We start from the raw sequence: 13,253 nt of genomic DNA on the forward strand, positions 1-13,253 counted from the left end.
TCCTAATAAAAAATAAATAGATAAATAAATAAATAAACTTGACTTATGTAACGTGTGTGTGTATGTGCGTGTGTATGTATGTTTGTGTGTGTGTATGTGTGTGTGTGTGTATGTTTGTGTGTGTGTGTATGTGTATGTGTGTATGTACGTGTGTATGCGTGTATGTATGTATGTTTGTGTGTGTGTATATGTATGTGTATGTGTGTGTGTATATGTGTGTGTGTATGTGTGCGTGCGTGTGTGTATATGTGTGTGTGTGTGTATATGTGTGTTTGTGTGTGTGTGTATATGTGTGCGTGCGTGTGTGTATATGTGTGTGTGTGTGCGTGTGTGTGTATATGTGTGTTTGTGTGTGTGTGTATATGTGTGTGTGTGTGTGTGCGTGTGTGTGTATATGTGTGTTTGTGTGTGTGTGTAGGGCAGAGGACAACACGCAGGAGCCAGCCCTCGCCTTCCACCACTCTGGTCCTGGGGATTGAACTCAGGTCATCAGGCTTGCGGGTAGGAGCCTTTACCCACTGAGCCGTCCTCTTGGACACACACCAAGAAGTCTCCGCTAGGGGCTTCCACAGTCCTGAGGAAGGTCCCCGTCACCCTGCTCCGGGCGATCTCACTAACGTAAAACTCTTCCTATCTCAACCCCGCTCCAATCCACTGCGCCATCCTTCCTCAGTTGGGAGGACGACAACACTTCTGTGGTGCAGAGCACGGCCACGCCTGGCGGCCCGCGGGCTCCTCCCCTCCCCACTCTCAAGCCTGTCACCTCTATTTCCTTTTCCCGCCTCCCACGTGTCAGGATTACAGGTGTGCGTGGCGCCACCGTCCCCAGTCACTTCTTTTCCTTCTGTTCTGGTTAAAAAGAAAAGGACATTTATTTATTTTAGACAGCAAGCACCTTTACCCGCGGACCCAGGCCACAGGCTCCCCTGTTTGTGTGTCTCTGTGTGTGGGGACACGTGTGCCAGTCCGCACGTGGAGGTCAGAGGTCAACTCTAGGGAGTCGGCTTTCTCCCCCCACCCTGTGGGGTCAGGCTTGGTGGCAGGCTCCTTGACCGCATGAGCTAGCTCACTGGCCCTTCTTCTGCTTTTTGAGACTGGGTCTAGGGAGCCCAGGCTAGCCTTTCTCAGTGCTAGGGTCACAGACCTAGGCCACCACGCCTCGCTTCTTTTCACCTTTTTTTTTAAAATTACTTCTTTAGAGGTTTTTCAAGTTATTTATGGACTCTAACATAAAATGAATAAATCAGGGACTCTGGGATGGTAAAGAGATTATCTCACAAGCTCCAGGACCTGAATTTGATGCTCAAAACCAAAGCCAAGTCATCAGGCATGGTGGCGTACGCCTTTAATCCCAGTGCTTAAGAGGTAGAGGCAGGGGGATCTCCTAGTTCGAGACCAGCCTGGTCTACAGAGTGAGTTCCAAAGCCCTACAGAGAAACCCTGTCTCAAAAAAAAAAAAAAAAAAAAAAAAAAGGCCAGGCATGGCTGGTAAGCTCCAGGCCAGGGACAGAACCAGTGTTAAAGTGTAACAGGGCTGGGACCTTTACTCTCAGCACCAGGGAGGCAGAGGCAGGTGGATCTCTGTGAGTTCCACAATAGTCAGAGCTACAGAGAGACAGTGTCTCAAAACAAAACAAAACAAAACAAAACACCAAAACCAGGTGGAGAATTCCTGGGGAACGACACCAGCTTTAGACACACCCCCATACGCAAGGCCTAAATCAAGTATTAAGGGAACCTCTGCCGTTTACCTGCCCCGTAAAGTCGGCTACGAGCGAGCGACGAGGGAGCAGAGGGCACTAGCGATCGAACAGGGCAAGGTACATGTGTACTTTCCTACTCAAACAGATGGAAAAGTACCGAATTATGGGACAGCCAGCTACACCTTCCTTCCACAGAGACAGGACACTTCAACTAGGAACCACTTCTAGCAAGTCAGGCAGGAAGAAACTGAGGCACGTGTAATGTGGGACTGATTTCAAAGAAAGAGCTGTCAGGGCACATCTCTATAAACGCCTTCCTGGAGCACCATCCATGTTAAAAGTCTGACTCTCGGGGCTGGAGAGATGGCTCAGAGGTTAAGAGCACTGATTGCTCTTTCAGAGGTCCTGAGTTCAATTCCCAGCAAACTCTCACTGTCACATAAAGATGGGCAGGGGTAAAAAGTGTCTATTAGTGAGACCTTAAATATTAAATAAGGACCTGCCGCCAGACAGCGGTGGCACATGCCTTTGATCCCAGCACTCAGGAGGCAGAGACAGGCAGATCTCTGTGAGTTCGAGGCCAGCCTGGTCTACAGAGCGAGATCCAGGATGGGCTCCAAAACTACAGAGAACCCCTGTCTCGAAAAACCAAAACCAAAAAAAAAAAAAAAAAAAAGTAGCATCAAAGTTAGTTTCTTTCTTTCTTTCTTTTCTTTTTTTTTTTTGGGGGGGGGGGGTATATTAAGGCAGGAGTCTCATGTAGGCCAGGCTGATCTCACTCAACTTGCTACACAGCTAAAGACGACTTTGAACTCCCGATCCTGCAGCCTCCAGCTCCGAGTGCTAAGACTGTAGGCATGTGGCACCCGGACCGGCTTCCATTCTCTTTCCAAACAGTGTTTTATCCCACAGGGACTTTTAAGAAAGCCTGGGAAAGAACAGGGATGAGGGAAACAGCTCAGTCTCTACAGTGTTTACTGAACAAGCATAAGTCCAATCCCCAGAATCAATATAAAGAAAGCCGGATGTGGCGGCACATGACTGTAATCAGCACCAGGGAGCGGAGGCAGATGACTTCCCTTACTTGCTGGTCAGGCAGCCTAGCTTCATTAGTGAGTTCCCGGCCAGTGAGAGACTCTGTCTTAAAAACCCAAAACCAAGATGGTGACACCTGACACACAAGGTTAACCCCTGGCCCCCACATGTACATGTGGACGCACACACACACACATACAGAACATTAAGGTATTGCTCTGGAGATGCCTTTTCTTTGAAATGGGGTCTCAACACGTTACCCAGGCTGACCTTAAACTCTACCCCGCTGCCGAGGCCTCATGAGCGGCTGGGTTACTGTGTGCATGCCACTACACCAGCTCAACAGATGGCTTCTCAGTAACAATGTTTACCTTAGTTTAAGCATCAAGAGGCAGGTCCATCCTCCTGGAGGAGAGTTAGAATTGTAAGTACACAATACAGAGGGAGTTGGAGGCCAGTCTGGGCTATGTGAAACCAAGACAGTGATACATGTCTGGGACCCCAGCACTTGTGAGGTAGCAAACCAGCCTTGGTTATAGAGAGGTTTGATGCTAGTCTGCCTTGGTTATATAGGGCATTTGAGGCTAGCCTGGGCTACATGAGAACCTGTCTCAAAGACAAGACAAGGGCTTGTGAGATGGGTTGGCAGGTAAAGGGGCTTGAATTGGACCTGAATTGGATCTTTAGGACCCACGTAATATAAGGAGAGAACCAATGCCTATCTATCTACGGCTGTCCTCTGACTTCCACACAAACAAGCCCGTGCAGTTACAAAGAAAAATCTTAAGCATGTGTGTATGTTGGGGGACATCCAAAACATCTAAATCCTGGTTAAAGGAACTAGGTATTGGGGGGCTGGGGCTGTAGCTCACTGGTAGAGTGCTTGCTTCATATGCATGGGGTCCACAGTTCAATCCCCAGTACTGCCAAAGAGAGAAGCTAGGTATTGGAAGAAAACAAAATGATCAAACTCAGATTTGGCAACCACATTTGTGGCAGCCCGTATGCAAACGAATGCAAATTTAGAAACTACACCAACTAGCAGCCGCTCTCGGGCCCTCCCACCAACGTGGCAGATTACGGCTACAGCTGAGAAAAGACCTCATCAAAAAAAAAAAACAAGTGCCTGGCGGTGGTGGCGCACACCTTTAATCCCAGCACTCAGCAGGCAGATTTTTGAGTTTGAGGCCAGCCTGGTCTACAGAGAGAGTTCCAGGACAGCCAGGGCTGCACAGAGAAACCCTGTCTCAAAAAACAAACAAAAAACAAAGAAAAAGCGTGAACATATAAACTCATATATGTAACGGGGGAAGGCTTAGGAAACCTGTCTGCTAATGTGAAATGTGGAATTCTGGCCAGTCAGATGGCTCTGTGGGTAACGAAAGGTACCTGCCACTAAGCATGAGCCCAGGGGCCCACATGTGCGAGGAGAGAACCCCAACTTGTCCTCTGACCTCCACATGGCCACCGTGGCATAGGCATGCACACACATACGCAGACACTCGCAATAAGTATGTACAAAACGAAATAAAATGAGGTTTTTTTTCTTTCCTCAAATCTTAGGGAATTAAGCTTTGGCTAGAACACACAGCTCTACTGCATCAGCCAATCTGGCCAACTGGGAACTCTGGCAGTTCTGCACTGAGCCCAGAAGACTCCCTCTCTACAAGGCAGCCATGTTTATAATACAGCCAAGAGAAAAATGGCCTTTAAGATAAAACCTAGTCTGCTATTTCCTTTCTCTGACTAGGGTGCTAAAGGTATCTGGCTCTTCAGTCTGCTATGGGGGGGGGGGGCGTTGGGACAGAGCTCAGTTGGTAGAGTTGCTTGCTAGCATGCCTGAAGCCTTGGTTCAATTCTCATGAACTGGGCACAGGAGGGCAGTGCACATCTATAATCCCAGCACTTGGGAGGTAGAGGCAGGAGGACCAGAACTTCGAGGCCACCCTTGGCTACTTGGCTAGTTTGAGGCTAGCCTGGGGTACATTAAACCCCATCTCAAATAAATGAAGGAAGGGAGGAAGGAAGGAAGGAAGGAAGGAATGCAGGGGGCTGGAGAGATGGTTCAGCAGTTAAGCACACTGGCTGCTCTTCCAGAGGACCCAGGTTTGATTCCTAGTACCCACATGTTCCTTTGGATCTGAGGCCTTCTTCTGGCCTCTGTGGGCCCTGAACGCACATAATACAGAGACATACATGTGTGCATGCCTATGCCACCGTGTCCATGTGGAGGTCAGAGGACAGCTTGGGAGAGTCAGTTCTCTCCTTCCGCCACGTGGGTCCCTGGGTTCATGCCTAGTGGCAGGTACCTTTCCTGAACAGGGTCTCTCACTTACCCTGGAGCCATCAAACCCCAGTGATCCTCCTGTCTCTGCTCCCGACAGCACTGGGTTACAGACACACACGGAGCCATCCCAGACCTGCCTGGCCTGGTACTTACTCCCTATGTAGATCTAGCTGGTCTTGAAGTTGTAGAGATCCAGCTGCCTCTGCCTCCAGAGTGCTGGGATCGAAGGCGTGCGCCACCACGCCCAACAGGTACTGGGCATTTGAACTCAGCTCCTCATGCTTTGAGGGTCGGTTTCTGTCAATCTGACACAAGCTAAAGTCTTCTGACAAGAGGGAATAGGACATTTTATTGATTAATGATTGATGTGGGAGGGCCCAGCCCACTGTGGGTGGGGCCTCTGGGCAGGTGGTCCTGGATGATATAAGAAAGGTAGCTGACCAACCCATGGAGAGCAAACCAGTAAGCAGCACTGGCCTCTGCTTCCACTCCTGCCTCCAATTTCCTGCCTTGACTTCCCTTCATGATGGGCTGTGACTGGAGCATGTCAATCAAAAATACACCCTTGCTGTGGGATGTCCTGTATGCTGTGAATATATGTTGCTATGATTGATTGATAAATAAAACACTGATTGGCCAGTAGCCAGGCAGGAAGGATAGTGTAGGCCGAACAAGGAGAGAGGAGAATTCTGGGAGGTGGAAGGCTGCCAGCCGCCACGAGGAGAAGCATGATGTAAGATACCGGTAAGACACGAGCCATGTGCCAAGGTATAGATTTATAGAAATGGGTTAATTTAAGATATAAGAACAGATAGCAAGCAGCCTGCCACGGCCATACAGTTTGTAAGTAATATAAGTCTCTGTGTGTTTACTTGGGAGACGCGAGTGGGAGAGATGTGTCCCGACTGCCGGCAGGCTGGGGCACAGGAACACTCCAGCTACACACCTTTTCCTCCCCAAGTTGCTTTTGGTCATGGTGTTTTACCGTAACAACAGAGAACAGACTATGGTGGGGCAAGTGGATTAGGCAGCTGAGCCATCTCCCTAGGTCTGTTCTTGACACCATACCTTAATATGTGCTCACACTGCCCTGCCCCCTACACCGAGCACTGCTGGACTTGACAGGCTCACCACTTACATACTTACACAGAGAAGGCTCTATTTCTAGCCCCCAGGCTCCACTGAGGTAAGCTGGTGAACTGTTACTGCTGGATCTGCAGTGGCCAGGGGAGTGGCTGGGGTTATTCAACTGAAATCTGTCAACTACACAAATATGTAAGTATGCAGACTGCGGGCCCGCTACTATTTCCATTTACCAGCATCACAAAATCCTAATGTATGGGCAAACAACTTGATGGACTCTTAAAAATTCAATCTAATAATTTATTTATTACTCCGTGTGAGTGTCTGTCTCCTCGAGCTATGGCAGGAGTATAAAGGTCAGAGGGAGGACAACCTTTTGGAATCAGTTCTTCCCTTCCACCAAATAGGTCCTGGGTATCGAACTCAGGTTGTCAGCCTTGGCAGCAAGCCCCTTTATGCACTGAGTCATATAGACATCCCATTGAGAACTGAGTTCTGATACTTAATGCCATGGGAACAGGAGATCCTCAGCAGCCCACCCAGTCTGAGACACAAAGCCAACCACAGCAACCCCCATCCAGTGTTTACCTAAATCACAAGAGTCAACTTTTTTAAGTACACTTAAAAAAAATTATTTTTGGGGGCTGGAGAGATGGCTCAGAGGTTAAGAGCTCTAACTGCTCTTCCAGAGGTCCTGAGTTCAATTCCCAGCAACCACATGGTGACTCACAACCACCTGTAATGAGATCTGGTGCCCTCTTCTGGCCTGCAAGGACACATGCAGACAGAACACTATGTACAACAAATAAATAAATAAATAAATAAATATTTTTTTTTAATGTGTGCTTTTGCTTGAGTGTATGCATATATTCCACATTCATGCCTGGTGTCCTCAGAGCCAGAAGGGGGCTTCAGATCCCCTGGAACTAGAGTTACAGGTGGTTGTGAGCCACCGTGTGGGTGTTGAGAACTGAACCCTGGTCCTCTGGAAAAACATCAAGTGTTCTTAACCACTGAGCCATCACTCCAACCCTTAGGCATTTGTGTGTGTGTGTGTGTGTGTGTGTGTGTGTGTGTGTGTGTGTGTGTGTGTGTGTGCATGCGCAATACCCGTGTGCCACGGTGTTCCAGTGGAGGTCAGAGGACAGCTTTGGAGGAGACAGTTCTCTCCCTCTACCGTGGGGATCCAGGGACTCAAACTCCGGTCATCAGGCTTGGCAGCAAGCACCTTTACCCACAGAGTCATCTCACCAGCCCAGGTCTTGCCTTTTCATGAGTGAGACCATCAGAAAAGGTGTAAGGGTTCTATAAATCATGCACTGATACAGAAGCAGTTAACTTCTCCAGCAGAAGAAATCAGGTTTTTACAGTGTCCTAGATCCCCTGGCCTCCCTTCTGTCCTGGTTGAGGGATATTCATTATAGAAGACGGAGATTATCAGGGGATACTTGAAACAAAATCTAGAAAACAATGGTAACAATGTCAGCACTTCCTGCTTATGCAGAGTTTTATCTTTTTAAAACCTTAAAAAAAAAATTTTTTTTTCCAAGCTGGGCGTTGTAGTGAGTGCATGCCAGCTATCCCAGCACTTGGGAGGCAGAGGTAGCCAGATCTCTAAGCTTGAGGCCAACCTGGTCTATATGGCCAGTTCTAGGACAGCCAGGGCCCAATTTAATTACATTTATTTATTCTGTGTGTGTGTACACCTGTGCCATGGCCTGTGTGTAGCGGTCAGAGGACAACTCAGGGGAATCAGCTCTCCTCGCCCACATTTCGGGTCCCGGGGGTTGAACTCAGGTCGTCAGCCTTGGCCGCAGACACTTTTACAGCTGAGCCATCTCCCTCACCCTATCTCTCTCTTTTTTTTAAAGACAAGGTCTCCTGCATCACAGGCTAACCCCAAGCTCACTAAGTAGCTAAAAATGACCTTGGACTCTTTATCCTCCTGTGTCCCCCAAGTGATGGGATTGCAGGTGCGTTTTACACAGTGTGGAGGACTGAACCTGGGGCCCCATGCACTCTAGACCCTATCAAGTGAGATCTAGCCCCCGCCTGCCCAAGGTTTGTGTTTTGCTTGTTTTTTTATTATTACTCATCGGGCTCTGGTTTTGTTGTTACTGTTTTGTTGGTTTTTTTTTTAAAGATTTATTTATGTACATTGGTGTTCTGCCTACATGTATGTCTGTGTGAGGGTGTCAGATCCCCTGGAACTAGAATTACAGACAGTTGTGAGCTGCCATGTGGGTGCTGGGAATTGAACCCAGAACCTCTGGAAGAGCAGCCAGTGCTCTTAACTGCTGAGCCATCTCTCCAGCCCCCTGGGGTTTATTTTGTTGTTTTTGTTTGGTTTGTTTTAATTTATTTAATTTTAGAATAAAAATAAAATGGCCCATGCCTTTAATTCCAGCACTCCAGAAGCAAAGGCAGGTGAAGCCCTGTAAATTCGAGGCCACCCTAGTCTACAGATCGAGTTCAAGGACAGCCAGAGTTACACAATGAGACCCAGTCTCAAAAACAAAACAAGAAAAACAAAGAAACAAAGAATAGGTGTATGAGGCCGGGCGGTGGTGGCGCACGCCTTTAATCCCAGAGGGAGGCAGAGCCAGGTGGATCTCTGAGTTGGAGGCCAGCCTGGGCTACCAAGTGAGTTCCAGAAAAGGCGCAAAGCTACACAGAGAAACCCTGTCTCGAAAAACCAAAAACAAACAAACAAACAAAAAAGGATAGGTGAATGAGTGTTTCCTCTGTACGTATGCCTGTACACCCCACGTATACCTAGTGCTTTTGGGGGCCAGAAGAAGATGTTGGATCCCCTCACACTGGAGTTACAGATAGTCGTGAACTGCCTTGTCGGTGGTGGGAACTGAACCTGGGTCTTACGGAAAAGCAAGTACTTTTAAGTGCTGAGCCATCTCTCCAGCCCCAGCCCACCCCCAGTGTGTTATCTCCCATGCCCTCACCACTAACCACTGGGACAAACGAATGGTTCTCCTGGCAGTTTCTTCCTAGGGCCCAGCTCTGAGGAGTCATTAAGGCTTCTCTTCACTTCTAACCAATGCTGTAATTTGATTTTCCAGGACTGGGGGGCGTGGCTCAGTCACAGAGTACTTGCCTGCCATGTGTAAGGCCCTGAGTTCAAACCCAAGTATCCGAACAACAATACAGATGCCCCTTCTCATAACATTTCAAGATTTATGCTTTCTTTTTTACTATATGCTATGATATAGTTACTCCCCTTTGAGGGGCAGGGAGAGTATATGCACGTATGGTCACATGTGTGTGAGTGCATGTGCACGCAGGGGCCAGTGGCTGACATTGGTTACCTTCCTCCATCGCTCTCCACCTTATATACTGAGGCAATGTTTCTCTCCTGAACCAAAAGCTGACTGATTCAGTCACTCTTGCTAGCCAGCTTGCCATGACCCCTTACATCCTCCTCCAAGTAAAAGGATTACAAGCAAGCTACCACGACCTCCTGCCATTTACCTGGGTACTATGGATCTAAACTCAGGTCCTCATGCTGGCATGGCAAGTATTTATCCACCGAGCCATCCCCTCAAACCCATGCATTTCCCCCCTTCTCTGTGTGTGTGTGTGTGTGTGTGTGTGTGTGTGTGTCCTGGAACTTGCTCTGCTGGCCTCGAACTCACAGAGATGCCCCCGCCGCTGCCTCCTGAGTGCAGGGATTAAAGGGGTGTGCCACCACCGCCTGCTCCAAAAATCACTTTCAACTTCACAATATAGAAGGGCAGTTGAGAGGGGGCTGGGGCTCCTGCTCAGCCAGGCGCACTCCTAACATTCATAAAGGCCGGGGTTGGACCCCAGCACCTCGCAAACCAGGCAAGTCGCACACCTGCAACCCCAGCACTCAGGAGATGGAAGCAGGAAGAACAGAATTCTAAAGCCATCCTCTGCTACATATTCAAGGCTAGCCTGGACTACATGAGACTCTGTCTCAAAAAGGAAGAAAAAAAAAAAAGAACAGAGAGATTTGGAGAAGAACAGCAATTGAGTAGAGATATGGTTCCAAACTGTCTCCTAGGACACCCGGATCCTCGTTTCTGGTTTCCCCCACGATCATAACTCATACTAAATAACAAACGCTGCAAACAGAGTCCTCCATATGGCACTGGGTAAATTACTAAACCTCTTTCTGCTTTTGATCTCCCATCTGTCGCATAAGAACAATACTCCTTGTTTTTTTAGGCTAGTATGCATATAAGAAGAGGAGAACTTTCCTTATTGAATAAACAACAACAACAACAAAACAGCAGTGTACTAAAATAACACTAGAAAACCGGGCAAAATAAGTCCCCTAAAAACCCAAAGATCTGGTACCTGACACTCATCAAATAATTCCCTAAGGAGGGGGAGCTTACTATATACGAAATCTGGGTGAGAGCTGTTACCATAAGTAGCAGGGCATGAATAAATAGTGTCCACGCTGGAGGGGGCACTGTGGATTTTACAACCAAGCCTCTGTCCCCCAAATTTACAGTTTACTAGGTGAGACTCAGTGCACTTCAGAAGGACCCCACGCTGAGGATGGCAGTGCATTCGGGAAATCCCAGCCCTTGGACGGTGGAGGCAGGAGGATCTGCATTCCAAGGCTAGCCTCAGCTACACAGCGAATTACAGGTCAGCCTGGGCTGGGCGGGTGGCGGCAGCGGTGGTGGTGCATGTCTTGAATCCCACCCAGTCTACAGAACGAGTTCCAAGGCAGCCAGGGCTGCACACAAGAGAAACTCTGCCTCAAAAAAAAAAAAAAAAAAAAAGCAAACAAACAAAAAGGTCAGCCCGGACTGTATGAGATTCCATCTCATTAAAAAAAAATTAATAGTACGCTGGCTCAGCAAGAATGGGAGCTTGCAGCCATGCCTGTGGACCTGAGTGTGATCCCCGGGACCCACATACTGGAAGGGAAGTGCTGAATCCTACAAGTTGTCCTCTGATCCCCACACAAGCCACAGAACCTACCTGCCCCCACAGTACAAAATAAATAAAGAAAATGTAACTTTAAAGGGAAGTAGGAACGGGGAAAGAAAAGAATCTCCCGTTCTGATCCTCATCTCGTTGGGGAAGTAGAGCTGTCCGCTAGGATAACCCGCTGGCTCTCTGCCCTTACTCGATTTCATAAGTCGTCTACCCTCTAGCTAGCATTCCAGAGCCCTGGAAGATTAGGATCTGCACCTGATCCCTGGCCTCGGACCTGCCACTCCAGGCTGTCAACCTGGATGAAAGCACGTAGTGTTTTCCATTCCCTTCTGCACTGCTGGAAGCACACAAGCCAGCCAGAGCAGGACACTTTTATCCTAAGCTCGATTTCCCTACTTCTTTCCTTTTTATTTTTATTTCTATTGTCGTGGAGGGGAGAGGGTCTCGAGTATCACAGGCTGGCCTTGAACTCCTGATCCACCGGCCCCTCAGTGCTGGGATTACAGGCGAGTACCACAGTACTTGCTATTATTATGCAGCGCTGTGGATGAAAACTCGGAGCTCGGAGCAGGCTAGGCGAGCACCTCTACCAACTGAGATACATCCCCAGCTAAAGTTCCCTTTAAAGGTCTACGTCAATTTCTGGCCCTTTAAGTCCCTCCCCCACCCCACCCCACCCCAGTGCCTTTCAATTCTCCACACTTTCTCTCTCCCCACCTGCAATTCGCCCTCGCCTCCCACAGGGAGTTTCTCCAATCCTCTCCCGGTGTCCCTCTACAGCCCCCACCCTTCCCTCCGCAACGCGACTCCAGCCTCGCCTTCCGTCCCCGTGCGCTGTTTCCCTTTCCCCCCACGACACATCTCTGCAGCAGGCGACCTTCCTCCAACCGCTGGCCTCCCGGATCGCTCCGAGCTCCTGCGGGTCCCCTCCACCCCAAACCCACTTTTCCCCGGGTCCACTCACAGGAGGCCGGAGCAGGTGGTGCAGACGAAGCTGCCCACGGTGATGTCCACATAGGTGACCCCGCGCTGGGCACACTCGAAACAGTGGCGGTTCCCGGCCTGGCTGCAGCCGCCCAGCTCCCGCACCCGGCGGCACCACACCTCCGAAGCCGCTTCGGCCTCCGCTTTGCTCCCTCCGACCCCGCCACCTGGGCCCGGGCCCTTCTTAGCTGCCATCACCATCTCTCCTCCGAGCTGCTCTGCAGCAAGTCAGCGGTCGCTCCCCTTTCACCGCTCGCCCGCCTTTCCCGCCTCCGCCGCCTTCGCACGCCCGGCAACCCTGACACCAGCTCCTGCAGCCCCGACCGCGACCGCGAGAGACTCCGCCGCCCCCTTCCTCGTCCTGTTCTGCACGCTGATTGGCCAGCCCCCTCCCACCTCCTCGCTCTGATTGGTCCGATTCGGGACGGCCTCCGGTTGCTGGAGCCTCCCGAGCCACGCCTCCCGGCCGCCCGGCCTCCTGCCTCTCCCATTGGCTCACAAAGACCCCCGCCGTGCAAGTACCGTGCGTGCCCTCCTCCTTGTCCCCGCCCCCTCTCGCCACGGGTTCTCAGGAAGACTCTTATTGGTGGTGAAGGTTGCAAAATTAGCGTGCGAGAGAAAGGAGATGTTCCGCGCGTGCGCAGTGCTCATCCCCCGGCTGGTACTAATTCCCGCCAAATTTCAAAGGCTTGTTCCAAGGCTGAGCCTGGAGACGAGCAAAGCAGAATTAAGAAGCAAAGCCCTAGGAGGGACTGACGGAGAAAGGGAAAGACAGAGAAGGTGAGGGCGAGTGCTTTATAAAAGATGTTTTATTTACCCATGTCATAGGTGGAGCCCCCACTTTAAAGTTAAAAACTCGAGGTGGGATACCCAAGTTAGCTTAAGGGATGAAGGCATTGGCCACCGACCCTTACAACCCAAGCTTGATCCCCGGAGCTCACTCCTGTAAGAAAAGCGACCCCTGTAAGCAGTCATCTGATCTCCATGAGTGTACACACACACACACACACACACACACACACACACACACACACGTTAAAAAAATATATAGCCAGGCGGATCTCTGTGAGTTCGAGGCCAGCCTGGGCTACCAAGTGAGTCCCAGGAAAAGGCGCAAAGCTACACAGAGAAACCCTGTCTCGAAAAACCAAAAAAAAAAAAAAAATATATATATATATATATATACATATATATATATATTCAAGAAAACATGTTGAAGTGTATCA

The 13,253-nt window shown here is 49.6% G+C and overlaps 1 protein-coding gene across 2 annotated transcripts in view; it reads right to left on the minus strand.

Annotated features, from left to right (window-relative positions):
* Positions 1–12,372, minus strand: part of Agfg2 (ArfGAP with FG repeats 2) — a 36,778-nt gene extending 24,406 nt beyond the window's left edge. For both annotated transcript variants that reach the window (XM_052754092.1, XM_052754091.1), the window contains exon 1: positions 12,008–12,372. In XM_052754092.1, the coding sequence (XP_052610052.1) occupies positions 12,008–12,228 (221 nt within the window). In that variant the 5' untranslated portion in view covers positions 12,229–12,372. The remainder of the gene's footprint in view (positions 1–12,007) is intronic.
* Positions 12,373–13,253: the final 881 nt, after the last annotated feature.

The sequence above is a fragment of the Peromyscus californicus genome, unplaced genomic scaffold, assembly GCF_007827085.1.
Source record: "Peromyscus californicus insignis strain IS unplaced genomic scaffold, ASM782708v3 Scaffold_2__1_contigs__length_46816999, whole genome shotgun sequence".
Classification (NCBI taxonomy): Eukaryota; Metazoa; Chordata; class Mammalia; order Rodentia; family Cricetidae; genus Peromyscus; species Peromyscus californicus.